Source organism: Pleurodeles waltl, chromosome 5 (genome assembly GCF_031143425.1).
Source record: "Pleurodeles waltl isolate 20211129_DDA chromosome 5, aPleWal1.hap1.20221129, whole genome shotgun sequence".
Taxonomy (NCBI): domain Eukaryota; kingdom Metazoa; phylum Chordata; class Amphibia; order Caudata; family Salamandridae; genus Pleurodeles; species Pleurodeles waltl.
In genome coordinates, this window is record NC_090444.1 from 573,834,203 (window position 1) to 573,861,465 (window position 27,263).

General features: G+C 43.1%; 1 protein-coding gene across 4 annotated transcripts in view; it reads left to right on the forward strand.

Annotated features, from left to right (window-relative positions):
• LOC138295834 (uncharacterized) overlaps nucleotides 1-27,263 on the forward strand; it is a 1,330,477-nt gene that overhangs the window by 1,069,562 nt on the left and 233,652 nt on the right. For all 4 annotated transcript variants that reach the window (XM_069234393.1, XM_069234396.1, XM_069234394.1 and 1 more), the window contains one exon: nucleotides 47-124. In XM_069234393.1, the coding sequence (XP_069090494.1) occupies nucleotides 47-124 (78 nt within the window). The remainder of the gene's footprint in view (nucleotides 1-46; nucleotides 125-27,263) is intronic.

A 27,263-nucleotide genomic window follows, 5' to 3' on the forward strand; every position in this document is an offset into this window, starting at 1 on the left:
ACATTTGAATACACTTTATTACATGACATCTTTACTCTTTGTGCAGAGACTTCAAAATTGGCAGTGCTGTTGGCAAGAAAAAACACATGGAAGGAGGAGGTACACAATTAACGATGGGTGCAGGGTATGTATACCATGATTTAAACCCATAGTCTCTTCAAAGGGAAATACATTTTCCGACTCTATAACAGATATTTTATAATAAACTCTACTGGGTCTATTGTGACTGTGTTACAATTGTTTCATTTCCCCCAAATTCAGAAGTAACTCAAGCAATAACTTTTACTTTCACAAAGCCAGAACAAAGATCCATTCAATAACAAACATTGTGTGAAGTGTAGCTTCAATGCCTAAAATGGCGGCCTTAACTTGGTGAGGCTCCATCTGAGCCCTGAAAAATCTGCATTATCATGTTGATCCTGACCTCATTGTCACACAGCTTGCTCAGTTCTCGGGTCCGAGTGGGCAGAGAGTGTGATGAACCTCTGCTGTGGCTGCACATGCCTCTCCTGAGACATGGACTTAGTGCCTCTCCTGTGGCTGGGCCAATAGGTGAGGCTGGGACTGGAGTTTTGACAGGGCCCGGGGACACCGGAGTTGCCACATTGGCATCTGGAAAGGAGTGGGCTGGGAGTGAGTCCAATGGTACTGTCCACTGTTAACAGGAGAACTCAGTTGGAGGCCAATGACAACTGCTCTCATCCTGCGTCTTGACATTGGCGGCTGCCTGGCCTGAATAAGCAGGAGCTGGGTAAGGAGTCAAGGGATGGAAGATCATTGCCGTGCCTTGGCACATCGTGGCACATCTCTATGCCTCCGTGTACCTTCAGGCTGTGTGAAGGGGCCTCTCAGGAGGCACGCAAGCATCAGGCAATGAGGTGGAAAGCCTGGTATACGAGCATGCCCTCCTCAAGAACAGGTAGTCGGGTACAAAGGCCATCGACCCAGGTCCTGTCTGGCATTTAATAATTACTGCTTCCTGGATGTGGAAAGAAATCCATGGCCCTAGCCCCCATCATCAAGTCGGACATTATGGGATCTATGTTGTGGCTAATATGGTGTCTCCTGTGGAGTGTGGTCCATTTTGTATCTGCCACAGAAATAGAGTGAGTCCAGCCTCTTCTCCAATCTTACAGCTGGCGGCATAGCGTGGCGGCAGGAGAGACTGTTGTTTCAGTCTGTACCTGAATACCTATCGTGCATTTCCCTGAACTCCACATGGTGCTGGGAGGTAAATATAGCCCCCTCCTTAACATTCAGAGGGACTTGGAGGCATGGGAAACAATTACCCATATTTATCATGGGCAAAGGTGAGTTGTTCAAAATGATCGCACTCTCTTGATTCCCATACATGCACCAAACTTACCATTTACTTTCCCTCCTACCTTTTTCACTGACAATACAGTCACTCCTGGGGAAGTTTCTATGGGCCAGGTATTAACCCAAAGTTTTGTTTCAGGCAGGTGTTCTATGATGGTGGGTTCAATGTTCCTGATATCCATCTTTACTCTTGGTCATGCTAGTTCATTATTATTAACGACTGGATTTTGGGGACAGAAATGACCTAGCCTTTAGACTGGAGGTTGATCTCCTTCCGCACTTTAATTTGGAGGCTTATGCGCTGGCTTCATACTGCAGGGGCTCTCAGTATTGACTAGAGTACGGCTAATAATTTGGCACCAGGCCCAAAAAACCAATAAGCGGTATACAATACCCACCAGTGAAACCCTTCTTTAGCAGGGTGCCTTGCTCTCACAGGCCTTAAGAATTTTAAACCCTGGGAAGTAAAAGGAATATCGAAGTTAGAGGTTGTCTGAGTTGCTGAAGCGCTGGTGGAAGGCTTCTTCCCACCTTGGTTTCAGAAACCGGAAGCTCTCAGGTGAGACACCATCACAAATTCTCACCCTCTTAGGTCGACTGAATATTTGGACTTGGTGACGGAGGTAGTAGTCAGAAACATACAATTCCAAGTCATTGACATGAAACTATAAACAATATTAAACACAATAACAAATTGAACACTAAAAGAAACCAAATAAAGTTTTAAAACTTTATTACAATCCCAAAATCAATGTCATATAAATGGTGTGCAAAACATAGCTAAAAACATACATGAAAACTATATGCTGACCAAACCGTCAGAAATGATTTACCCTACTAAACATCAATACTGTTAGACAGTGAAAAAAAAAAATGTGAATTAACAATGACCCAACATGAACATTATTACCAGATTTCAAAGCAGATAATGGTGACATCAGTAAATCATCAAAATACTGGGAAATTCCTAACACTAACCAGGATTGGGACTAGGATGTGTGGGATCGGGCTAACACATGCGGGCAAAAGCAAAGATAAAAGAAGACAAAAATAACTTGGAAAACATCTAATTAAGATAAATAACTATAATAATATGCTGGTGTAAATAACTAAGCTAACAAAAAGAAACCACATTTAGTTATGCCTCTCCACATGGAACAGCATACATCGTTGATTCATCGAACAGAGCGGTCACCTTCTTCCAGCGTCAGTTGACAGCTGCATCAGGATGGTGCAGAACACGAGCTGCACATAGGACAAATCAGCAGTTCAGAATTAGTTTGGTATATTAGTACTGAAACCGCATTGGGCAATTAAGACTATGATGTGAAAACTTATCAGGATACTTAGAGTAGGATTATGAGAGGGCAGACTTAAGACAGGGTTCTGGACAGCTTCAAGACAAGAGTGAACTGACATCAAGAAGGTTCAGAGAGGAACTGCTCACCATTCCAAAGTTCTTCACTAATTAAAATAACTAAAATCGATTTGATTGGTCTTCTAGAGGGCACACTCTGGGATTTGATTTCAGCATCCAATCATTGTAGATGGCACCACCAAGTTTGCAACTTTGTGAAATTTTCTCCGCAAATGTCCATTGTTCCCCACTATGATTTCATGTAGTTCCCTGTGAAATATTAAATTTTATCATAATTTGAAACCTACAGTTCTTTTCGCTGTGGCACACAATAAACTATGCTAATTTGCTTTCACATACGCTTCATGAATCTTCCTGTGCAATTCAGCAGTTAGAATAAATATTGTTACCTAAGATAAACTCGAAACATGCTCTTCTCCTGGAATACAATAGGACATTCAACATTATATTTGCAGCCTAGAGAAATAATTCAGGTCAGAGGGGATAAAATAAACAAGTAAAATTTTCCATAACTGCGTGCAAAATTAATCTCAAAGCCTGGTCAAGTTAAGAAACCTAAATGCATGTTAATATATTTAAAAGAATAGTATTGTGCACCCATGAATTCAAATCAAATCTGCAAGCAAATTATTTATTTAAAAACTTTATTCATGTTATATCAAAGGAATATCATTAAACCTGTACTTATTTTTCATGTTATGAAAGCTATTTAATACAATATGTGTGTTTAATTCATACTCAGTTAATACTCATCATACATTTTATTGCTACTGTTTTCACTTGAAAATAATACTTTTTAGGTTCATGTTTATTAATAATTCACTCAAATATAAATGCATAATGTTTTCATGTTAAACTTGATATCAGAATACGATTCGTAGGCCTGAATGTCCACCACAAATTTAAACTATGCATCTATTCATTTCTATGTTATTTTCTGTTAGGCCTTTAAAACTGCAGATTTATTACCTGCCATATGCTGCTTCTATGAATAAAACCTGATCTCTCTCAGAGTCAGTGGCCACATTAAATCCTGCGTTCAGCTTGTGCATGTAGACTCCCTACATAACTCCCTAGTCTATAGGTATTGCAGCTTCATCATGCTCTCCTAAAGCACAAAAGTCAGTTTACAGCTGCCCAGGATCTAAACCACTGAAGCCTAAATTAACTGCGGAACAGCTTGGCAGGAAGGACATATCAATGTTGTATACTTTGCACTTTGTCACTACCCTAGACCAGTTGAAGTGTCAGAGAACCAGATGGCAGAAACATCTGGATAATCTTGAAGTCATAGGATAGATTGAAGCCAAAATGGCTTTGAAATACTTGGTGATCATGTTGTAGTGTGTCTTTTAAAAGCAATATTAACATGGAAAGCTTGCAATATATTGTGTAATGAAGCTGCATAGAAAATGTGTTAACGTAGAAAAATAATGTACACGTTTGAAATGTGCCAACGGAGAGTGGCTTAATAATGTACCAATGTTTTTTAATTGTATTAGGATATCATAATTAGAGTCAAATATTAGGGGTTTGTTAACTAAATTACTAGGCCTTAGTTAGCGAGGGTCTGGGCCTAGCTGCCTGGTCTCATATTAAGCTGTGTTTTTCCTAACGTGCAATGTGCTGGCTTCCTGAAGGACACGAAACTGTACTTTTCCAGAAGCTAGAGATGTGTGTGTAGCCGTAGTAAATTCTTTCTCATGGGACCCGACTTACTCATGGAGACATTCTTGCTGAATGCAACAGTGTAATTCGTAGCAGGTGCAAGGCTGCCTGGAGTAGGAGAAAACAATGGGACTACAGACTGGAGCATAAAGTGTAACTTTTCTTACCTGACATTCCAACAGATGAAGACGTCAATAACGTGGGCCAATCAACGACATGAGAACTGTGTTCTGTGGAAAATTCTAGTGAAGTGTGTGGAGAATTATTGGACAGAAATAATGATGCACCAAGTATTATCCAATGGGGAATTAAGGGCTAGTTCGACGGTTTTGATATAACTGCACGACGTGAGGAGAAATCAGCCATTATTGGACATTCTACCTTAAGCCATACTTTGCCATTTTTGAGACTTTGCCGTTTATTCTTCCTGATACTTTAACCATTCTCTATTCGTCCTTACTGATGCTTACTTCTCCTCCATATGAGGGAAGAGCCTTATTCTTTAGCTGTGCCATACTGAGACTTTGCCCTGTCCTATCCTTGCTGATGGTGAATCGACTGATGTCCTGAGGATGAAGACTGACGCTGTTTGCTGATTCGTTGGAGGGGTAACTATCCGATAATAAATTGTAATTGTATGTTTGTCTTTTCTTTCTAGGTACCAACTGCTCTTTTGATAGAGGCCATAGTTAGATGTTTTCCAAATTTGTTTTTGCTAAATTGTTTTGCATGAAGCCCAACATACCGATGCTAATTCGAGGTTAGTTAAGGTGTTCACTAATATATGACGCAAATGGACAAATGACTGAGTTCTTGCTTTGTTGAATCATGTGCTACTGAGACTTTGCTAAGCTGCTTCACATTAATGATGTGTGAATATTCTCTATGTATTGAAATTGCGTTCTAATTGCTAATTAGATGAGTCCCTAATGAGATTGATTACTAATGAGTTTAACAGAGATGATATTAGATTGTAACTAATAGGGAAATAAAAATCCTAACACTTACTAGATTGGTGTGGTCATTCATGACTGAAAGGTCATGGTGTGTTCACTTTATTGATTCCTATTAAATGTTATTGATTAACTTGTCGATTAGTTACTAAGAATATTGATTGGGTTAATGATATATTGATGTTGTGATGGCCGAAAGATATCTCTTACCGGGAAGTCTCCGAACGTGGTCAAAAAGTTAATCGGCCTAGGCGTGTCTCTTTGTAAGTTTACTTATCAAGGTTCAGTTTTTGGTAGCAGAGGTAATGGTTTGGCCCTTTTGGGCCCCAGTACGGAAGATTGCGGTTTGATAACGTCTGCTAGAAATTGAGGGGCGTAGTTTGGAAGTAAGCAAGGTGTGTCGGAAAAATTGGGTTTGGGAAAAGTTATTCTTTTTCGATGATGCAAATTGGAAAGATGATGTGCCCCTAAGTCCCAAATGACTTTTCCGGAATCTCGGAGCCTGCTGAAGGGGGTTTAATTATGTTCTCGGTGTTCTAGTGATAGTGTGAATGAAGTAGGGTTTACACTTGCACAGCTTATGCATACCACAGGTGAAGTGTGAAGTCTGTGAGGATTTTTGGCCAAATGATGATGTTTTAGTAGGAGTGTGCGTACTCCACAGTACGAGAGTAGGGAAGTGCTCAAAAATTGTCCACGTGGTTGTTGGTGATGTGCGGACCCTGCATGGTCGAAGACTCCGGAGTATATTGATAAGTGTATGAGACACTTCGTTTATGTTGTAATTTGCACGGTTTAATAGGTCGATGGTGAAATCGACGAGTTGAGTTGGAGTCAAAGTGAGTGAATGAAAACTTCGATGGAGATTTGGTGAGTTCTAAAGTGCACTAGAACGACCCATTGACAAGTCGAGAGTAAAATTTGCAGGTCAAATTTTGCCTGCGAGTGCGGGATCTGAGAAGGAGAGAGTAGCTTCAGAGGTTAAGCAAAGTCTGTGTAAAGTTCTGAAGTGATTGTGTTACCCTTTCCTGTAGTAAACCGGCAAATTTGAGGTTTTGTTGGTGCTCGCAATATATTGCATTTGTTTTGTGTGAATCGAGAGTGAGGAAGACAAGCCGCAAGACTTTGTCAACCGCAGTGTGTGTGAGTGTGACGTCATTGGAGCCGTGCTGTAATAGGTCAGTTAGTGAGAAGGGTCGCGCACGGATTGGCAGCCGTCCGTGAGAGGCAATTGGTTGAGAAGGTAGGCGAAGAGAGTTCTGGGAATTAAAGTCACTTCCTGATTCGATTGTGAACGAAATAAAAGACGCAAACATGAAAATTTTCAAGGCTTTAAAAGAGCGCCTTGAGGGGAGATGCATATATTACAGCGAGTGTAGGAGAGGTTACACCGCCAGAGGATACACCGGCTTATGCCGTAATGGAGGAAAGGGGTGTCACACCATGTCTTTGGCTAAAGCAGTTGTGCAAAGCGACAGAGAAAGAAGGGTGTCTGGCATTTCCAGAGCACAGAACGTTCAATATAAGGGTTTTGGAAAATTTGCAGAGGGTGCTAAATGAGCTAAAGCCACCTCCTAGGCCAGCACAGTATGAGGCGTTAGCAATTTGGGAACTGATGGCAATATGACAAAAGCAACAGAAATTTGAAAGGAGAATGAGGAAAGCAGAAAAGACACTAGCGGAGGCTAGGTGGGATAGTGCACAGCAAGTTTGGAGGAGAGAAACAATAGATGGAATTAGGATGTTTCCAGCAATATCTCAAGAAGGTGAAGACAAAGGAGGAAGAGCTACTTGTAAGACTGACAAAAGCTTTTCCAAAGACAAAGAGGCTAAGAAGCCCTGGTCAGAGATGGATGACTCAGACGATGATGAGTTCTTTAATCAGTTACTGAACGACCAACCACCGCCATATGCAATAGATGACAATAGACCGAGTACTAGTGCATGTCCTGTAAGTTCGACCCAAAACAAGGGGACAATGAATCCGGTACAGGTTAGTCCTGTCTTGACACCAGTTCCGGTGCAGAGTAGTATTAGTGTGTCCACTGCTCCAGAGATGCGATCTCAGCTGCAACCACCGCAGGTTCAGAGGCTTTACCCTGATGTCCCAATCTTAGAAACTACCACAAATCTGATGGTGCCGACAGAGCCGGCACTTTCGAGACCAAAGCTGATTCAGACTGATCCAACTCCCCCTTTACTGCCCCAGGTACAGCAACAAATGATTCCGAATTACCCTTCGCTCACAGGACCGCAGTCAACCATGGCACCAGTAATGAACCAGAATATGGGAGTTAATGCTCCACAGGTTTTGGGAAGCAGGCAGACGCCAGCTGCAATATCCTTGCCCATTACAGTTGGTCCTCCAGTACCATTGTGTGCACAAGGGGAAGCCTACTGTATGCGATCAAGGGATAATGACTCAAGAGATGACAAGAGGAGGGTTCGTAGGGAGCTCTCGAGGGATGACTCCAGTGGAACCGACATTCAAAAGATATAGGTCTTTGTTAGACTTCAGCCCGATTGGGGCTCCTCTGGATGCTATGAGACAATCAGGTTTGGGACTGCTGACACCACAGATCTCAAGTGTGAACATGCCATAGACACCCATAGCGCAGGCTGGGAATATCTCATTACAAGGTTTGACAGCCCAGCAGCTGAACGACTGGTTAGATAAGCTAAATTCACCACAGTCTACTCCTGCAGCAGCAGGGAGGATGGAAGGAGAAGAGTACCTGAATTTTGTGAGGTTGGGCATGGAGGCAAATGAACTTGTTGAAGGGAGCATGGGAGTGAACAGGTTAGAATCATACACGGAAGCAGAATTGAGACACTTGTGTCCCAAGATAACTAAAGAAGTGAGCAGAGTGCACCAGAAGTTGGCGAATTTGGTGATAAATATGGAATAGACTTAGAAAATACCAAACATTTGAAGAGGAGTTACAGGTTAGACTTTGAGCCTAAAGATTTTGAACACATGAGGTCTACTGGGATGAAGGCACACCTTAAAGAAATACTGCAGAGTGCACAAGTTTGGGGAGCCTTAGAGAAATGGGAAGGTAGATGGGTGAGGAAAAGAGATAAGAGAAGGAGCGACTGCATAGAGTTGCCAGCTAAAACCTCACAGGATGCTGGTGCGGTGAAGATGTTACTAATGAGAGAAACAGCCGGAGGGGTTCTTGTCCACGTGCCGTGGACCAGAGGTGATATTCTGTCATTTACGAATGACTTTCCCAGGCTGAGGGAGAAGCCAATAGAGTGATATCAGCAGACGGACAGGTTTGTGAAGCTTGCGAAATGTATCTGGGAAGACCTGAATACTCTCTTTGAGATCATAGTCCTGGCTGATTTATGGCTTGAGTGCAAGAGAAGTGTGGATTGACCGGCCGCGGAAATGGCAAGGGATAGAGTCACAGGAGCACCGTCTATTGAGGTGATGAAGTATTACTATAAGGTGATTGAGTTCCTGAACTAGAGAGTTTCGCCGAAGAATATTGATTGGCAAAAGATTGATCGGACAGTGCAGGAAGCCAAGGAGTCGATACATGACTATTATGAGAGGTTGTTGAAGGCGTTCAAGCACTACAGCGGTACAGAGGTTGTTGAGGCGAAGGACATGAATCACCTTGTGTTTAGGTTTGTTGAAGGGTTGAGACCTGAAATTAGTCAGATAATTAAGAATCACATGATTTGCTGGCAAGCAAAGCCGATTGACGAGGTGTTGCAGTATGCGAAGTACTGTAGTGACGAAATTAAGATAAAGCAGAGAAAGTTGAAGGAGAAAGTGATGGTGATGCAAATTAAGGCAGCACAATCAGGGATGCAGGGAGGTTATCTACAATAGATGGTGCAACAGCCACAAGGAAATGGGTTGTTTTAGGCGCAAGTGAGTGGCAGAGGTTGAGGAGGTTTTGTGAACAGAAGCACAGACTTGAACACTATAGTAGTTCAAAACGATATACAGGGAATGAAGAAGATGTTACCTTGTCATGCTTGCAGGGACATTGGACATTGGAAGCGGGAGTGCCCAATGATGGTGCAGGAGGGTGTTGTTCAACAAAGCAATGATGTCAGTGCATTTCAAAATGTGAAAGGACCGAGGCTGAGAGGTCCTAATTCAAACTCTCAAAATAATATGAATCAGATGCAGGGTTTCCAACCCATGCAGCAGGTGCAGATGCCACGTATACAACCGATGCAGCAAATGCAAAAGCAGGTTCCTATGATACCTAGACAGCAAATGCAAGTGCCTTTAGCGCCAATGGAACAGCAACAGGTGATGCTTCCTCAACAGGTCACAGGTCAAAGAATGAGTCAAAATAACACAGTGCAACAGTTCCCATTGCGTGGTGAGAATGGAATAAACGATGAATGGTCGGATGAGAGTTCAGATAGTGAGAAGTGTAGGCATGTAGCGTCCCTAGAAGTAGATCAGAAAGGGCCCTATGTTCAAAGGAAAGTAATGGGTCACAAGGGTTAATTCTTGGTTGACACAGGAGCTACACGCTCTACAGTCAGAAGCGCAGAGGTTCCGAAACTGCCCCTTTCGGGACGTACAGTCAAGGTAGTAGGAGTGGCAAATAAACTCCTGACTAACCCGATCACAGATCCGGTTCAGGTTGAGCTTGGCACTTTTCAGGGATTACACAGGTTTGTGGTTTGCGATTCGAGTCCTGTGTCCCTTACTGTGCAAGACAAGATGTTCTATCACCTGTTCCAATGAGGAGATTGAGGTTCAGACAAACAGTGATGATGAAGGAGATGAGGAGCAGGTTTCAGAGCCTGAAACGGAGACCACAGACAAGAAGTATCCTCTGATTAACTTCTTCCCAATGTTCACAGTGGCTGATCTTCCGGCAGACTTGCAAGGAACAGTCCAAGAGAAGGTGTGGGATTTGACAGGGAAAGAAGTAGGACTGATGAAAAGAGTAGAACCAGTTAAAGTCAATGTAAAGCCAAATGCTGGGTTCCCCCAGGTACCGCAGTACCATATGGCGCAGGATGTCCTTATAAAGGTGGTGCAATTAATTGCAGACTTTGTGAAACAGGGAGTCTTGAAGGAGGTGATGAGCAGTCCATGTAACTCACCAATAATGGGGCTGAGAAATCCTTATGGGAAGGTTTGAATTGTCCAAGACTTGAGAAAGATCAATGACATAGTGGTGAAATGCTGTCCAGTGGTGCCAAATCCAGCTGTGATTATGTTCCAGGTTCCATGTGATGCAGAGTGGTTCACAGTAATTGATTTGTCTCAAGCATTCTTTTCTGTTCCTCTTCATGAGGACAGCCAATTTCTCTTCAGTTTCAAATTCGTGGACAAGGTCTACAATTGGTGTCAAATTCCTCAAGGGTTTTCGGAATCGCCTTCCATATTCAATCAGATACTGAAGAAGGATTTGGAGCCATTGGAATTGCCTTTTCAATCGACTCTAGTGCAGTAGATTGATGATCTGTTGATCACATCCAAAACGAGGAATGAGTGCAAATATGATTTGATTGCCTTATTGAACCACTTGGGAAAGAACGGGCACAAGGTGTCCCAAAAGAAGCTGCAATATTGTCAGAAAGAGGTGAAATATTTGGGTCCTCAAATTGAGAAAAAGTTGAGGAAGTTGTCCAGGGAAAGAGTGACTGCATTGTTACAGATGAATCCCCCAACTACATGGAGAGATATTAGGATGTTTCTGGGAATGGTGGGCTACTGTCGTCAGTGGATCCTGAATTTCTCAGTCATCTCCAAGCCTTTGGTGAGGCTGATGGTTAAGGAAGGGCCAGATGTCATAGTAATGTCAGAGAAAGAAATGAAGGCATTTACTGAGCTAAGGGAGAGCATGTGCAGGGCTCCAGCTTTAGGTATGCCTGATTACACAAAGCCTTTTGTTCTGTTTTGTCATGAACGTGATGCATGTTCTTAGTCTGTCCTGACACAGGTCCATGGAGGTGTAAACCGACCAGTAGCATATTTTTCAGCTACTTTGGACCCAGTTGCATCAGCCTTACCGGGTTATCTGCGTGCAGTAGTTGCAGTTGGTCAAAGCCTCACACAGTGTGAAGGCATAGTGATGGGACATCCTTTAACAGTCATGGTCCCTCACTCAGTTGAGATCCTGTTGACCCGTACCAAAACGCAACACATGACAAATACAAGACTGACAAAATATGAAACGATTATATTGGGGTCACCAAATGTAACATTGAAAAGATGTACAGTGTTGAACCCGGCAACTTTGCTTCCAAATGAAAACACAGAAGTTGAAGATGTTGAAGATGTAGAAAGTGATTGTCTTGAGGTAACAGAAATGTGCACCAAACCGAGGCCTGATATTAAAGATACCCAATTGGAAGAAAATGACCAAATTATCTTTGTCGATGGCTCATGTTTAAGAGACTCAGTGGGAGTGCTGAAAGCCGGATACACTGTATGTACGATCTCTGGTATCCTGGAAGCGTCTTGGCTTGAGAGAGTATATTCTGCTCAAGTGGCTGAATTGGTTGCTCTTACTAGAGCTTGCCATGCTGCTGCTCAATTGAGAGTGACTATCTATACTGATAGCAGGTAAGGATTTGGAATTGTCCATGATTTTGGCCAATTATGGTCACAGTGGGGTTTTCTGACCTCTTCTGGTTCGCCAGTGAAAAATGGTGAAAGACTTAAGGAGTTGTTGCACGCGATTCAGTTACCTCATGAAGTTGCCGTGGTGAAATGCAGTGCTCACCTGAAATCACAAGACTTTGTTTCGATAGGAAATGGATATGCAGATCAAGTTGCAAGATTTTGCGCATTGAACTGTATATCGTTTAAAGATCAGTGGGAATTGTTACCTGAAACAGAAAATGAGACATGAACCGGTTACGCCTTAAGGGTGATTGATACGTTAGAAGGATTGAGATTGTTGCAGGGACATGCTGGCAAAGATGAGAAGCGTTCTTGGGTTAAAATAGAATGTGTACAAAGACCAGATGAGTTGTGGGCTTCAGATGAAGGGAAAATGGTTTTGCCGAACAGTCTCCTGTCACAATTTGCGAGGTTTTACCATAGTCAAGCACATATTGGGAGAGAAGCCATGATCAGGTTGTCCAAAATTGACTGGTTTAACCCGATGTTCAGACAAGCTGCAGAAGTGATTTGCCATAGGTGTATCATCTGTCAGCAGATGAATGCGGGGAAAGGAACAGTGGTGAATTTGAGCCACATTGGGAGAGCAGGAGGTCCATTTAGCAGAATGCAATTGGATTTTATTGAGATGCCCGTGTGTGGAGGATTGAGATATGTGTTGGTGATTGTGTGGATCTTTAGTCACTGGATTGAAGCATACCCTACACGCAGGAATAACAGTCTCACACTTGCGAAGCTGCTGCTCAGGGAATTGATACCACGTTTTGGGTTTCCAATCTCTTTAGACTCAGATAGGGGAAGTCACTTCAACAACGAGGTGGTTAAACTATTGTGTGCAGCATTGAACATTGAAAAGGAGTTGCAATGTAATTACCGCCCTGAAGCATCAGGACTAGTGGACTAGATGAATGGTACCCTGAAGTCGAGAATGGCGAAAATGTGTGCAGCCACGAATTTGAAATGGCCCGATGCATTGCCTTTGGTGCTAATGTCAATGAGAAACACACCTAACAAGAAGACAGGACTGTCTCCTCATGAGATTCTCATGGGCTGAGCTATGAGACTGTCCGCAGTGCCTACAAATGCTCTTGTGAATATCACTGATGATATGGTGTTGGACTACTGCAAGGGTCTGGCTGACGTGGTCCGCTCTTTTTCTCACCAGGTGGAAGCTACCACTCTGCCACCGATAAATGATTCAGGACACAACCTGAAAGCTGGTGACTGGGTTGTCATCAAGAAACACGTAAGGAAGTCATGTTTGGAGCCACATTGGAAGGGGCCATATCAAGTAATACTAACGACTACTACTGCTGTGAAGTGTGCGAGAATTCCGAATTGGATCCATGCCAATCACACAAAAAAGGTGACGTGTCCAAATGATGAGGAAGTTGAGTTGTTGAAAGTACCAACAACAGAGAAGGAAGTCTCAGGGCCGGAGAGTGATCGAAGGGGAACGGAGACAGAAGGAGAGCCCGTTGAGGACAGCTTGGTCACTCCAGTAAGAGCAGAGGAGAGGAGACCCAGAGGGGTGACGGTGAGCCTATCTCAACTGAGGCACCAGGAGAACCAAATCAGAGGGAGGTTCTCCCAGAAGCAGACGAATATGGAAATGAGCTAGAGCCCCTGACAGACCAAGAAGGTGAAGGAGTTGAGGCGGAAGAGAGTCAGAGTGTCCAGGCTCCTTCTGACAAATTGCAGGTCCATCAAGGGAAGACACCATAGAGTCAGAGGAGGGCGAAGGGTTGCCACAAGAAAGATCGAGGACCAGAGACACACTGAAAGGAGATAAATGGCCGGAATTGCAAGTGAAAAAGGGAAAGGTGGTTGTCGAAGATGCAATAGAGGAAGAGGTTGATACAACAAAGAGAGAAGATCTAAGTGAAGGAGAGTTGCAAGGTGATCGCAAGTTGAAAAGAAAGAGAGTAGCGAGCAGAAGGTACGCGGGTCCTGAATGGGCGTATGCAACGTCAGCTGAATGGCAACAAGAGTTCTTGGTGTTTCACTTTGATCGAGAGATTCCAGGTCAGTACTTTGTTACCCGAGTCTGGCCGGAGAGACTGAGTTGACATAAGAACTGAATTAAAGAAAATTATTGAGAAAGAGAGACTGATAACTTACTGGATGAGACACTGATAACCGCAATTGACTTTTGAAAAACGATTTTGACAAGCTGCTAACCTGAATTGACAAGGATCCTGGGAGTGAAACTGAGAGCTGTAAATACTTGCGTGTTTTGACTTTGCTGCAAAAAAAAAAAAAGAAAGAAGGAAAATTTTCTAACTGTCCTCTGTTGTTGTTTGAATTAACCTTCTTTCACTTTCTGATTCTTTACAGATCATGGCTAACACTAGAGGGGATGATAAAGGGAGTAGGCGTTGTAAATATTTGGGTGTTGGTTTGGGTGTCATGTGTGTGATATTCATCATAGTTGTGATTGTGGGTATACCACTAATGGATAAGGGTGGAACTTCAATGCTACAATTTCTGAGACTACCACTGCACTAACAGCTTGGGAGAGGTTCGAGCAGGATATGAGATATTTGCATGAGGGAACTAACGCAAAAGGGGAACTATCCACTAATGTTTTCTATCGCTTGCTGAGTGAGTATGTTGACACAATGGATGCGAAAGATTGTTATGTGTGCACACAGATTACTGTTTCGGTACAAGAAGGGGTTACTTATCATAGTCTGCCTTTAACATATGGGATAAGTTCTAGTCTGTTACTAACAAGATTCTATAACCAAGAAGAGATCCAGTATTTTTATTCGGACCATGATCTTGTGTTTTCTTATGTGCCTTTCATAGAGGGTTTGAGTAGTATAGCTAAGTACTATAGTATAAAGTTAGTAAAAAGGTTCTTTGAGGTGACATTAACAATTAGTACATCTTATGCACACCGCAATAATTTGACATGTTTGCTTACACCTGTAGAGAAAAGCTTTTTAGATCACACGGAAGATAGAAGAAGGGCATTGAAGGGTAAATTGGAGAAAGGATTGCAGCAGCAGGTTTTGCTAGTAGTGAGGATTATAGTGCAATTAGGGAACAGGGGAAGTTAGCTTTAGATGCACTACACGTAGGTAAGCTTTGCATATCTAGGCCGAAGTCATATTATGACAATGTGTTTGTGGGAATGAGTGAATGTAAGCATATGTTTTTGTTTCAGAGTAAATGGACGTTCATGTTAAATGGACAGGATCTAGCGATCCCTAGGATCTATTATATATGTGGACTTAATGCTTATTCCAAAGGGATGGTATGGGACATGCTATTTGGGGATAGTCTTCATAAAGATATATCAACTTGAGGATTTGAAAAGGTTTCTGAAATTGTCTGAATTACATCGTACTAGACAAAAGAGAGAGACTGCTGCTGGTGTAGTAGGAGACATATTTGGGGCGATAATTCCTTCAGTGGGAGTTATCTTAAACTCCATAAAGATTCGAAAGTTGTCTACTATTGTGGACGCTGACAAATTTTACAGGGGCTATACTCCTGATGGATACTGAACTTGCTGCGGAGAGGGCTATGACTCTTCAAGATAGGCTTGCTTTAGACATTCTTTTAGCAAAAAATGGCGGAGTCTGTAAGATGCTTAATGAGCGTCACTGCTGTGCCTACATACCAGGCAATAGTAATGAGATTAGAAGTATGCTTACTAACTTAACTAGGGATAGTACAGACTTGAAGGAGTAGAAAGAACCAGGTGTTTGGGAAAAGGTTGGGAAAGGATTTGCTTCAGTGGGAAATTGGTTTAGTAATATTTGGCATGGGGTATTGTCTAACATAATACAGGAAATATTGATTGTTATAGCTTGTTTATTTGGATTGTGGGGGGCATGTAAATTAAGTAAAAGAATATAATTGAAAATGGCGAAAAATAATAAGAGGAGGGAAGAAAACAAAGGAAAAAATTGTTTAGGGCAAAATCACAGGGGAAAAGATTAAGAGAAGAGATTGAAATGAAGGAATTTTAGAATGTAAAATTTGAGGGGAAAGGTTTGTGTGAAGACAAGAGTTATCAGAGGAGGGATTGTTGGAGTGTGTCTTTTAAAAGCAATATTAACATGGAAAGCTTGCAATATATTGTGTAATAAAGCTGCATAGAAAAACTAATGAATGATGAATTAATAATGTACTAATGTTTTAAATTTGTATTAGCATATCATATTTAGAGTCATATATTAGGGGTTTGTTAACTAAATTACTAGGCCTTAGTTAGCGAGGGTCTGGGCCAGCTGCCTGGTCTCACATTAAGCTTTGTTTTTCCTAACGTGCAACGTGCTGTCTTCCTGAAGGACACAAAACTGTACTTTTCCAGAAGCTAGAGATGTGTGTGCAGCCGTAGCAAATTCTTTCTCATGGGACCCGACTTGCTCAAGGAGACATTCTTGCTGAATGCAACAGTGTAATTCGTAACAGGTGCAAGGCTGCCTGGAGTAGGAGGAAACAATGGGACTACAGACTGGAGCATAAAGTCTAACTTTTCTTACCTGACATTCCAACCGATGATGACATCAATAACGTGGGCCAATCAACGACATGAGAACTTTGTTCTGTGGAAAATTCTAGTGAAGTGCGTGGAGAATTATTGGACAGAAATAATAATGCACCAAGTATTATCCAATGGGCAATTAAGGGCTAGTTCGACAGTTTTGACATAACCGCACGACTTGAGGAGAAATCAGCAATTATTGGACATTCTACATTAAGCCACACTTTGCCATTTTTGAGACTTTGCTGTTTATTCTTCCTGATACTTTAACCATTCTCTATTCGTCCTTACTGATGATTACTTCTCCTCCATATGAGGGAAGAGCCTCATTATTTACTATGCTATACTGAGACTTTGCCCTGTCCTATCCTTGCTGATGGTGAATCGACTGATGTCCTGAGGACGAAGACTGACGCTGTTTGCTGATTCGTTGGAGGGGTAACTATCCGATGATAAATTGTAATTGTCTGTTTGCCTTTTCTTTCTAGGTACCAACTGCTCTTTTGATAGAGGCCATAGTTAGATGTTTTCCAAATTTGTGTTTGCTAAATTGTTTTGCATGAAGCCCAACATGCCGATGCTAATTCGAGGTTAGTTAAGGTGTTCACTAATATCTGACGTAAATGGACAAATAACTGAGTTCTTGCTTTGTTGAATCATGTGCTACTGAGACTTTGCTAAGCTGTTTCATATTAATGCCGTGTGAACATTATCTATGTATTGAAATTGCGTTCTAATTGCTAATTAGATGAGTTCTTAATGAGACTGATTACTAATGAGTTTAACAAAGATGATATTAGATTGTAACTAATAGGGAAATAAATATCCTAACACTTACTAGATTGGTGTGGTCATTCATGACTGAAAGGTCATGGTGTGTTCACTTTATTGATTCCTATTAAATGTTATTGATTAACTTTCCGATTAGTTACTAAGAATATTGATTGGGTTAATGATATATTGATGTTGTGATGCCAGAAAGATATCTCGTAATGGGAAGTCTCCGAACGTGGTCAAAAGGTTCATCGGCCTAGGCGTGTCGCCTTGTAAGTTTACTTATCAAGGTTCTGACGTGCTATCAATCACCACCTGACTACAAATTAAGTAATTTCACAGAACATATTCCGACCATGTAAAATTATGGCAAATGGTGAGGAAACAAAACCAAGCTGCCTAACTAGTGGGGAAATGAATGATTCAGGAATACCTGATAGCGAATAATTAATGGCAGGGGGATCTCAAGGCCCAGCATGCAAGCATGCTTTCCTCAAGAGCGGAATGACCGACACTGGATGGATGCAGGAGCTCCTCCATTCATAGTATAACTGAGGGGTATGGATCACTGTGACACTGCTGAAGAAGAGGTGTATCAGGCAGGAGGATGTGAAAACAAATATCATACGATATGGGGTCAATGTTACAGTCATTTCCAAAATGTAAAGCAGATTTTTGATAGTTTTCACTGTGATAAAATTGTATTCTGCTTCTTAATAATGTGAACTGAAAGGGTGAGTGAGGAGACCAAGAAACTAATTTGTTGTTTGTTGAGAAGCTGAAAACAATAAAAATTGTAAAAACTGTTTTAAAAATGTGTGTTTTGCTTACAACAATGGATTGGATTTCATATCTCTTTTTGTCTACTATACATTGGATTGTTGAAACATAGAATCTCATAGGTTCCTTCTCTAAAGAAATATCATTGTCATTTGGTGATGCAGTTTTGCTGAAAACATGACCCTTCTGTATTTTGGATGGTACCGAAAACGTATTGGACAAGTAAATTGCCCATATTGTCCTTCAGAATGCATACTACTATAATAAAATTTCAAAAAAGATTTTTGATCTTTTTATAACTGTTAAAGGTGGTAGCTTGATAAAAAAAATATGAAGCGGAAACCACTTGGCGTATATTTTTATTGATCCAGCGAATGTTCGCTCCTCTGAATTACTACATTGTGCCACAGAATACTATTGTATCATCCTTTCATGAGGTATGCTTTCGGCTTTCGGTTCTTTCTTCACCAACAACCTGACCTTATAGGCACACAGTCTTGCACTTCTGGATGAATCTTGAATAGACTCTGCTTTTCTGTCAGATGTCAATGGTGTTGCTTGGTTTCTTTTAAGATTACATGGAACTTATAGCACTTCACGTAGAATTGTGCACGCACTTGTTTCCAATATGATCAGTTCTGGATGTTATCCTTTAAACTTCCCTTGTTTCCTCCACAAAACCTTGGATAGTATATCTGTCCCAACCCCTAACGAATGCATTTTTGCTGAAAAGCTTCCCAAGTATCCAAAAACCAATCTGAATGAAACTCGAGAGAGAGGAACTCAGAAGTTGCATGCAGTGGCTTTGATCCAGCAGGAAACAGATATGGAAGCTTAAGCTATAAGTGTAAATCCAGCCATCTAGATGCAAAATTGTTTTGAAATGTTTAATTCTTAGGGGCATATTATTACTCTGCCTGCGCCGACTTTGCGTCAAAAAATTTGACGCAAATTCGGTGCAAACCCTACACCATATTTCTACTTTGACGGCCGACCCCGCGAACACCAAAATTCCGCCGTGTGTGTCATTTTCTGGATGCGTGAAACGACCTTGCGTTAATGACATGCAAGGTAGGCGTTCTCATCCTAAAAATTACTTAAACACCCGTTGTTCATTTTTTTCCTACTACGCAAAAATCCCGCACGGCTGGGAGGCAGAGGCGAAAAATGACGCACAGCCCGATTTGCGTAAAAAAATAACACCTAGGTCAGGGCAGGCATTAAAATGGGGCAAACACACCAGTATCATCATCATTATTAGCTTTATTTTCGGTAAATATAAATACCATAAAAGCACATCAAAAAAGAAAGGAACGGCAAGCTACATGATAAACAATTTAAGTCATAAAAGATTGAAAAGGAGAGAAAAAAGAAAAGAGAAATATTTACACATAAGCAGTTCCCTCATGGAAAATCGCACCTTATAGTTATGTAAAAACACATTATAGGTAAAAGAATAAGATACAAGCCTGGCAAACCATATCAGATAAAAAGGACATTTCTATTTAAAAAATATCTAAGAAAAATAAAAACAGCAGGTAGGGAATGCATCTGAACCAATAAAAGTGATATGTGCATACAATGATAAATCCATCAATTGTTGTTTACCACATTCATTGTTAAATTTCCCTCTGCTTTTTTAAGCGTGTTCAGTCTGATACGCCAGATTGAGTCTAAATATTTTGACAAACAACAAACCACTAAAACCGATGAATCAGATTTAAAAATTCTCAAAGCTAGCAAGCAGTTTTTAAAACCCTTACTTCTGCACAGAGGAATAATCCAACGGGCTCTTTGTTTGGAGTATGCGGGGCATTGGAAGAGAATATGAGTTACTGATTCTTCTCTGGCACAGCCCATCGGACACATCTTAGAAGAACAACTAAAATTAGACCATTTATAAGTGAGGGAACGCAAAGGAAGAGAGCCCACCCTGAATCTAATGTATAATGAACGAGCAAACGGAGAAGATACTATATCCATATATTGTGCAAATTCATAATGGCATTTAAAATATAAAAAGTTTCCCGTCATGGATGATGACGAGACAGCGGACAATTGGGAAAGTTGAACGTGGAGCCAGAAAGCATCCTTTAGTGTCTGGGTTGCGTTCTTAGGGATAGATAATGGTTCCTTCCAATAGGACCCCAAACCAAGAAGCGAGAGGGTCCTTTCTACATATGCACACCACTTGATTTTGGAGCTAGTGTTGTTGGCCATCAAGTTAGCTAGCGCACATCTATAATGGACAAGAGAATCTGATGACCATAAGCGAATCCAGTACAACAGGGGCTTGAGTGCAACGATCTGGCTGATAGAAGGGAGATTTAGGTCCATGCGTATTGGGAGCAGTGGGGTACTGGAAGGAACTCTTAGCAATGACCTTAAGAAAGAGTTCTCCACTTTTATCAAATCATCCAGGCAACAGTGGCCCCACAGTTCAGCTCCATAGATTGCTCCCCCTCTTGCTTGTAGTTTATAAATTTCTACTGCGGGCGTCATGGCAAAGCTAGGAGATCTAGCTGCAAATCTTGCAATGCCACTCGCTCGCTGTTGCAATCGTAAAGTTGCCTTCTGGATGTGGCGCTGCCACTTGTGCGAGTCTTCTAGTTTCAGGCCTAAATAATCAAAATCGCTGACTCTTTCCAGCGCGGCACCCTCTAAATAGATAGGTCGTCTCATTCTGCCTTTCCTATCGCCAAACACCATGCACTTGGTTTTTAATCGGTTGATTTCGAGCCCATAATCATTGCAATAGTCAATGAATCTTGAAAGCAGGGTTGAAAGGCCTGTGGCTGTTTGAGAAACCAGCAGGGTGTCATCGGCAAAAAGAAGGCAGGGGATCTTCTGCCCTCCTATTTTAGGCGAGTCGTTAGAGCACTCCATAAGATAAGGGATGCATGCGTTTATGAAGAGAAGGAATAAGGTAGGGGCAAGAACACAACCTTGTCTTACACCTCGGGCAGTAAGGAATTTTTCTGTTAATTCACCTTGTGGGCCCCATCTAATTCTACCATAGTTGCCAGTGTAAAGATCCCTGATAATATTTAAAATAGAGCACGGGACTCCTATTTTAGACAGAACTTCCCACAGTTTGTGGCGGGGTACTAGATCAAAGGCCGATTTTAGATCTACAAATGCTACATATAGGTGGCCTAAGTCAACATCGACAACTTTCCATTTAATAGAAGTAAAACGAAATATCTGATCTAATGTGCTAATTTTTTCTCTGAAGCCCGCTTGTAGATGATTTAAGATTTGATTTTCAACTAGCCACTTGTTCAGCCTGCTCAACAACTGATAACAGAATTTTTTTTGAAGGTTGTCGAGGAGGCTGATGGGTCTATAATTACCCGGGTTGTTCCTCTCTCCTTTCTTATGGATGGGCACTATAATCGCCTCTTTCCATGAGTCAGGATAAATTCTGCTAGTCAAGATGGCATTAGAAAGTCTGTTAATATATGGGCCCCAGGTGTTCTGGTCCACTTTAAACATATCAGAGGGGATCCCGTCCATCCCAGGGGCTTTTGCTGCTTTCTGAGCTGCAATGGCCGACACAGTTTCGTTCAGTGTAAAAGGGGGCAAGAAAGCCATAGACTCGTCAAAAGTTGTTGGCTCCTCCGAAATTATGTCAGAAATATGACTTGCCAACAATGGTCCATACAATTCCTTAAAGTAGGAGAGCCAGATGTCAGGAGAAATATAAGACTCCAGGTGAGATGCGCGGTTCTGATCACCACAGGAAACTAGGAGCCAGAACCGTTTTGAATCATGGACGGTAGCTGCCTCAAGTAAATTGCTCCATAGCCCCTCTTCGTACTCGAATTTACTTTTGTTGCAAGTGGAAGCATAATGACGTCTAGCAATGATGATGCCTGATCTGTCCTTGGTCTTTAGCGCGATGGCCAAAGTATTTTTGGCCTCCCTACACCTCTTGTTGAACCATTTAGTATGTGGTCGAATACAGGAAATAGTCAGTGGCCTTGGACGTTTAGTAAACAGCTCTTTCAAAGTAGAAAAAAGGTCCAAATGAAGAGGCAATATTTCTAATGGAGCCAGAATAAGGTTGGTATCAAATAACTGGTGAGAAGAGGTTAGGGCACGCAATTTTCCTTGAAGCTTGTTTGATTGCACAAAGGAGTCCCACCTGACTGTACGCCTATTACTGGACAGCTCCATAGCAGTAGAGGAGACAGGGGGAAGTGCGACCCCTACTAGGAGAGAACTCTTGTATGTGATCTGGAGGGGAGCATGATCACTAGTATGGGGAAGACCCACCTCTAAGTCTAGAATATGGTGCCATAGTCTTAAGTCAAAGAGGATATAATCCAATTTGTTACTATATGAGCCCCTGAAGAAGGTTGGTCTGGCCGGAATGTCCGCTGGAAAGCGGCCATTACCCAAACGAAGGCCATGGGATATCATGAGGTCCACTATCTGTGAGGCCCTAACGCTTGGTTTATATGAATTTTGCTGGGTAGAATGAAAAGTCACAGGAGGAGGGATATTCCATACACTATCTTCAGACTGCATGACCTCTATGTGATCTGCATTAAGTTCAAGTAGAACGTTAAAGTCACCAGCTATTATGATATGATATTTGAGGCGAAGGTCTGAGATTAAGATATTCAGTAGCTCGACAATGGGAGATCGGTGATTTGAGGGTCCCGGTCTGCTATAAATATTTAGACAAAGGACAGGAGTGCCTGAGGCTGGGTAGATAGCAACGGCCAAAATATCATGGGAATCCACATATATCTCCTTTGTACCACTCCCCTCTATAGATTTTACCCATGTGATTAAGCCCCCTGCCGCCCTGCCAGCTAAAGATGGCTTAGCAGGCTTGAAAAAGGAACTATACCCTTGTTTGTATGTACAATGCGTTGCCCATGTTTCCTGGAACATGCAGACGTTAAAATTTCCAACGAGTGCCCCCCACTCAGTGTCAACAAGTTTGCTGTTAATGCCAGCCACATTCCAGGATAAAAGTTTTGCTGTGTGCTGGACACAAGAAATGTTTGAGTTCGTGGTAGTATCAACTTGGACGTAACTGGCAACGGGGTTCGCCTTGAATAAACTTGTGGTATTATTAATAGTTCCAGGTTGTGAGTCCGATAAAAGAAGAGAGGCTGGGCAGGGTGAATTAGATGGAAAGTTCATGGCTGCTGTGGCTGTGCAAAGATTGGTGAAACATAGTCAGTCAATATCCGAGGTAGCCCCAGGATCATGGGTTAGTTGGGCTCTTGAAGCAGGGCCAAAACAGAACGTAGGGGCCAAATCAGGGAGTGGATCTCTCTGGACCTGATGGCCTGTTGGTCTTATGTCTTGAGTAGTTGTAAAATGGTTCGGGGCCAAATTGGCTGATCTAGTGGAAGGATTCGCACGCATATAGCTAGCAATAGGACAGCTAGCTGAAAGAGTAATTGCTGAGGACTTCCTGCGTATAGACCGTGCTTCCATTTCCATGAGGCCTGCTGCCAAATGTGGGCTTTTAAGACTAAGTGTTATAAAGTCACTAGGACCAGAGAGACCAGGGGAACCATTAGATCGCTCGACAGAAACAATGTCATCATGGATGATTGAGCCACAACCCCTGGTATGTCTCACCCAGTGCAAGACCTTGTTTGTTAGTGAGGCTTTGTCTTCTCTCACGTTTGGGGGCAAAGGTGGAACATTGCACATGTATATGTAGTTGTTGCTAATTAATTTATGATTGTGGTATAAAGCTTTGGTAGTATCCCATTTGAAGTGAACATTAGGAAGGAGAGGGGTAGTTCTTCCAAAAGAGGACGTAAGCTGTTTTGCAGGACACTGATCGTCTATGGGACCTGCAGCACAAGCTAGTGGCAGAAGAGGCCCATTTGGAAAAACGCCTTTTGCAGGTGGATGCTTGGTAGGCAAAAGGTTTGAGTTAGGCTCGCTAATAGGGGAAGGATATTTGCTTTTAAGAAGGGTGGTGATCTCAAGCAATAATGCTCTCAACTCGCTAACTTCAGTCTTAAGGCTACACACCAATGTGAACAAATCATTTTGTGGAGGAGGACTCACTATACATGGCAGAGCTGAGACGGCTGGTTGCTGATTGTCTGAGTCAATGGATGCCAGCGGAGAAAAACGATTAGAGCATAAAATTGAAGGGTGAGGTGTGCAAGCTCTAAGAGCATCTACATCGGAATAGGGTGTAGGGAGGGCAATAGGATCTTGGCAAGGCAACGACTGTTGGAGTGGTTGGTGAGATGAGGCGACAGAATGAGGGTTAACAGCAGTATGTGAACTAGATGTTAGAAATGGAATAAGCGTGCCAGATTTTGAGCCCTTTCGACTAGGCTTCTCCTTGTTGTTTAGAATCTGTTCTACCTCTTCTATTAAATCATCTATTTCCTTGGCAACATGGCTAGTGTGGGGTAACATAGTCTTGTTGATTTTGAGTATTTTGGATTTGCCAGAGCCTAAAGTCGGGCTGTCTTTGGCCTTACGCTTCCCCATTGGCGAATGGTACTATGTCACAATGTAGAGGAGAGATTGGAGTACTTCCCTATGCAGGAGGGACAGTTGCCGTGCCTTAGGACCAAGAGAGGTGGCCCAGCCCGGCCTCCTTCGGCCTCGGACGGGCACGGACGGGCCCGCCCTTGGCCCGGGCTTTGCCCGGGCACGCCCGCGCGCGTCCCGCGAGCGGGAGCGCAAAGGAAGAATTTAAAGGGCTCCTGCCCGATTACAGCTTCCTGCGGCAACCACCACCAGCAACACAGCGCGTCCCGCGAGGCGGGAGCGCTTTGAAGTTTTTAAAGGGCTCCTGCCCGATTACAGCTTCCTGCGGCAACCACCACCAGCAACACAGCGCGTCCCGCGAGGCGGGAGCGCTTTGAAGTTTTTAAAGGGCTCCTGCCCGATTACAGCTTCCTGCGGCAACCACCACCAGCAACACAGCGCGTCCCGCGAGGCGGGAGCGCTTTGAAGTTTTTGAAGGGCTCCTGCCCGATTACAGCTTCCTGCGGCAACCACCACCAGCAACACAGTGCGTCCCGCGAGGCGGGAGCGCAAAGGAAGAATTTAAAGGGCTCCTGCCCGATTACAGCTTCCTGCGGCAACCACCACCAGCAACACAGCGCGTCCCGCGAGGCGGGAGCGCTTTGAAGTTTTTAAAGGGCTCCTGCCCGATTACAGCTTCCTGCGGCAACCACCACCAGCAACACAGCGCGTCCCGCGAGGCGGGAGCGATTTGAAGTTTTTAAAGGGCTCCTGCCCGATTACAGCTTCCTGCGGCAACCACCACCAGCAACACAGCGCGTCCCGCGAGGCGGGAGCGCTTTGAAGTTTTTAAAGGGCTCCTGCCCGATTACAGCTTCCTGCGGCAACCACCACCAGCAACACAGCGCGTACTTAAGGAAAACACACAGAAGCAATAGCAGAGCTCTGAAAGGAAGTCATGGAGGTGCTATTCATCCAGCATGCACGAAGACGCAGAGCACAGGACCAACAGCAGCAGCTTCCACCACACCAGCAGGGACCCCAAAGGCAGGAGAGGATATTCCGGACCAGGACAACCCTTCTGGGACTCAGGCAATAAGACATCACCCAGAGGTACAGACTCAACTTGCAAGCCATTCAGCAGCTGCTGCGCCACATTGAGCCACAGTTGGCACCCAGCTTGCAGACACCTCACATCATTGCACCAGAGACCAAGCTGCTAGCAGTCCTCCACATGGCAAGTGGCTCGTTTCAAACCACTGGTGCCAGGGTTCCCGGGATCTCACAGCCCTCATTCTCTGCCTTTCTACCCAAGGTATTGGATGCCATCATCTCCCTAACACCCCGCCACATCAGCTTCCCCAACACACAGCAGAAGCAGCAGGAGACCAAACAGGGCTTCTACCAAATCAACGGCTTCCCACATGTGCTTGTGCCATTGACTGCACACATGTACGGATTGTGCCACCTGCTGCAAACGAGCATCTATACCGCAACAGGAAGCACACACACTCCATCAATGTGCAGGACATTGTCGATCACCGGGGTTTCATCCCCAACATCGTGGCAAAGTAACCTGGCAGTGTACATGATTCATTCATCTTCCCCCACTGCACCATCAATCAACACTTCCAGGATGGACGATATGGAAATGGCCTACATGTTGGTAAGTACAGAAACCTACTTATATACACACAGCACAGCAACCCTGTAGGACACACAACACATACACCACTACATTGACACGTGGCCAGGAAGACACTGAGGTTGTGACACTGCCAGTCGTGTTTGATATCCTGACCCAATGGGATGCACACCTAGGGAAAAATGGCAGATGCAAATAACAACAGATGCCAGTCCCCAGACACAAGGGAACAATTTAAAACCACACAGTGACAATGATCTGCCCATCACTGCCAGTACAACTTGGAAGATTAATCTTAAAATATCACATCAATAACACTCAATCACACACCCTTCCAAGCAATATGTACAGTGTAAGGGGTATGCAATGTGTTTTGCTGCAGGTATAACACCATGACACACATAGCAGGATGATGATGACTCTAATGAATGGGACATGGAGCCATTGAGGCGGTACCAACACCTCACATCACTCCCGGACTGACATTGCCCACTACCAATAAGCAAGTGGACTGTGCTAAGAACACATATTGGTGTGACAATATTACAAAGTGCACATTCCTATAAATACAGTTTGAGACAATTACACATATACACAACAGACGTACAGGCATATGGACCTTCTGACACTTAAACCGTCAACCCCACAACCAAGTTAGCCAGCTGAACTGGACCAGTTTCAGTAGTGTAGGTACACATTTGAACATGAGTCTACTCGGTAATGGCAGATAAATAGGTCTGCAGAAAACTTGTCACACATGGGATATTTGTGCATTGTTGATTGTCAACACGTCAGTGCTGCCAACTTATGGATATGTGTTGTACATTGTCACCTAGCCAAATCAATGGGCCTCACTGATATTTAACAAATTCTATTGCATATGTTAAATTGGATGGGATGTCCAGGCCACATAGATGCAACCGTGTTACCACCACTGTGGAATTGATTCTGTGTATGGAAGTATCATGTCACCCCCAGTTAAGACACATGGACACCTCTTTCACATGACATAATGCATGGGAGTACACAATGTACTGCAAGTCTACAAAAATACTGCTGACATCCGGTCAGTCATCCAAACACCAGTTCAGATAATGAAACATCCCAATGCTGATGGTACATCCTAGAAGCCTAGGAGTCCACACAATAACACAAACACA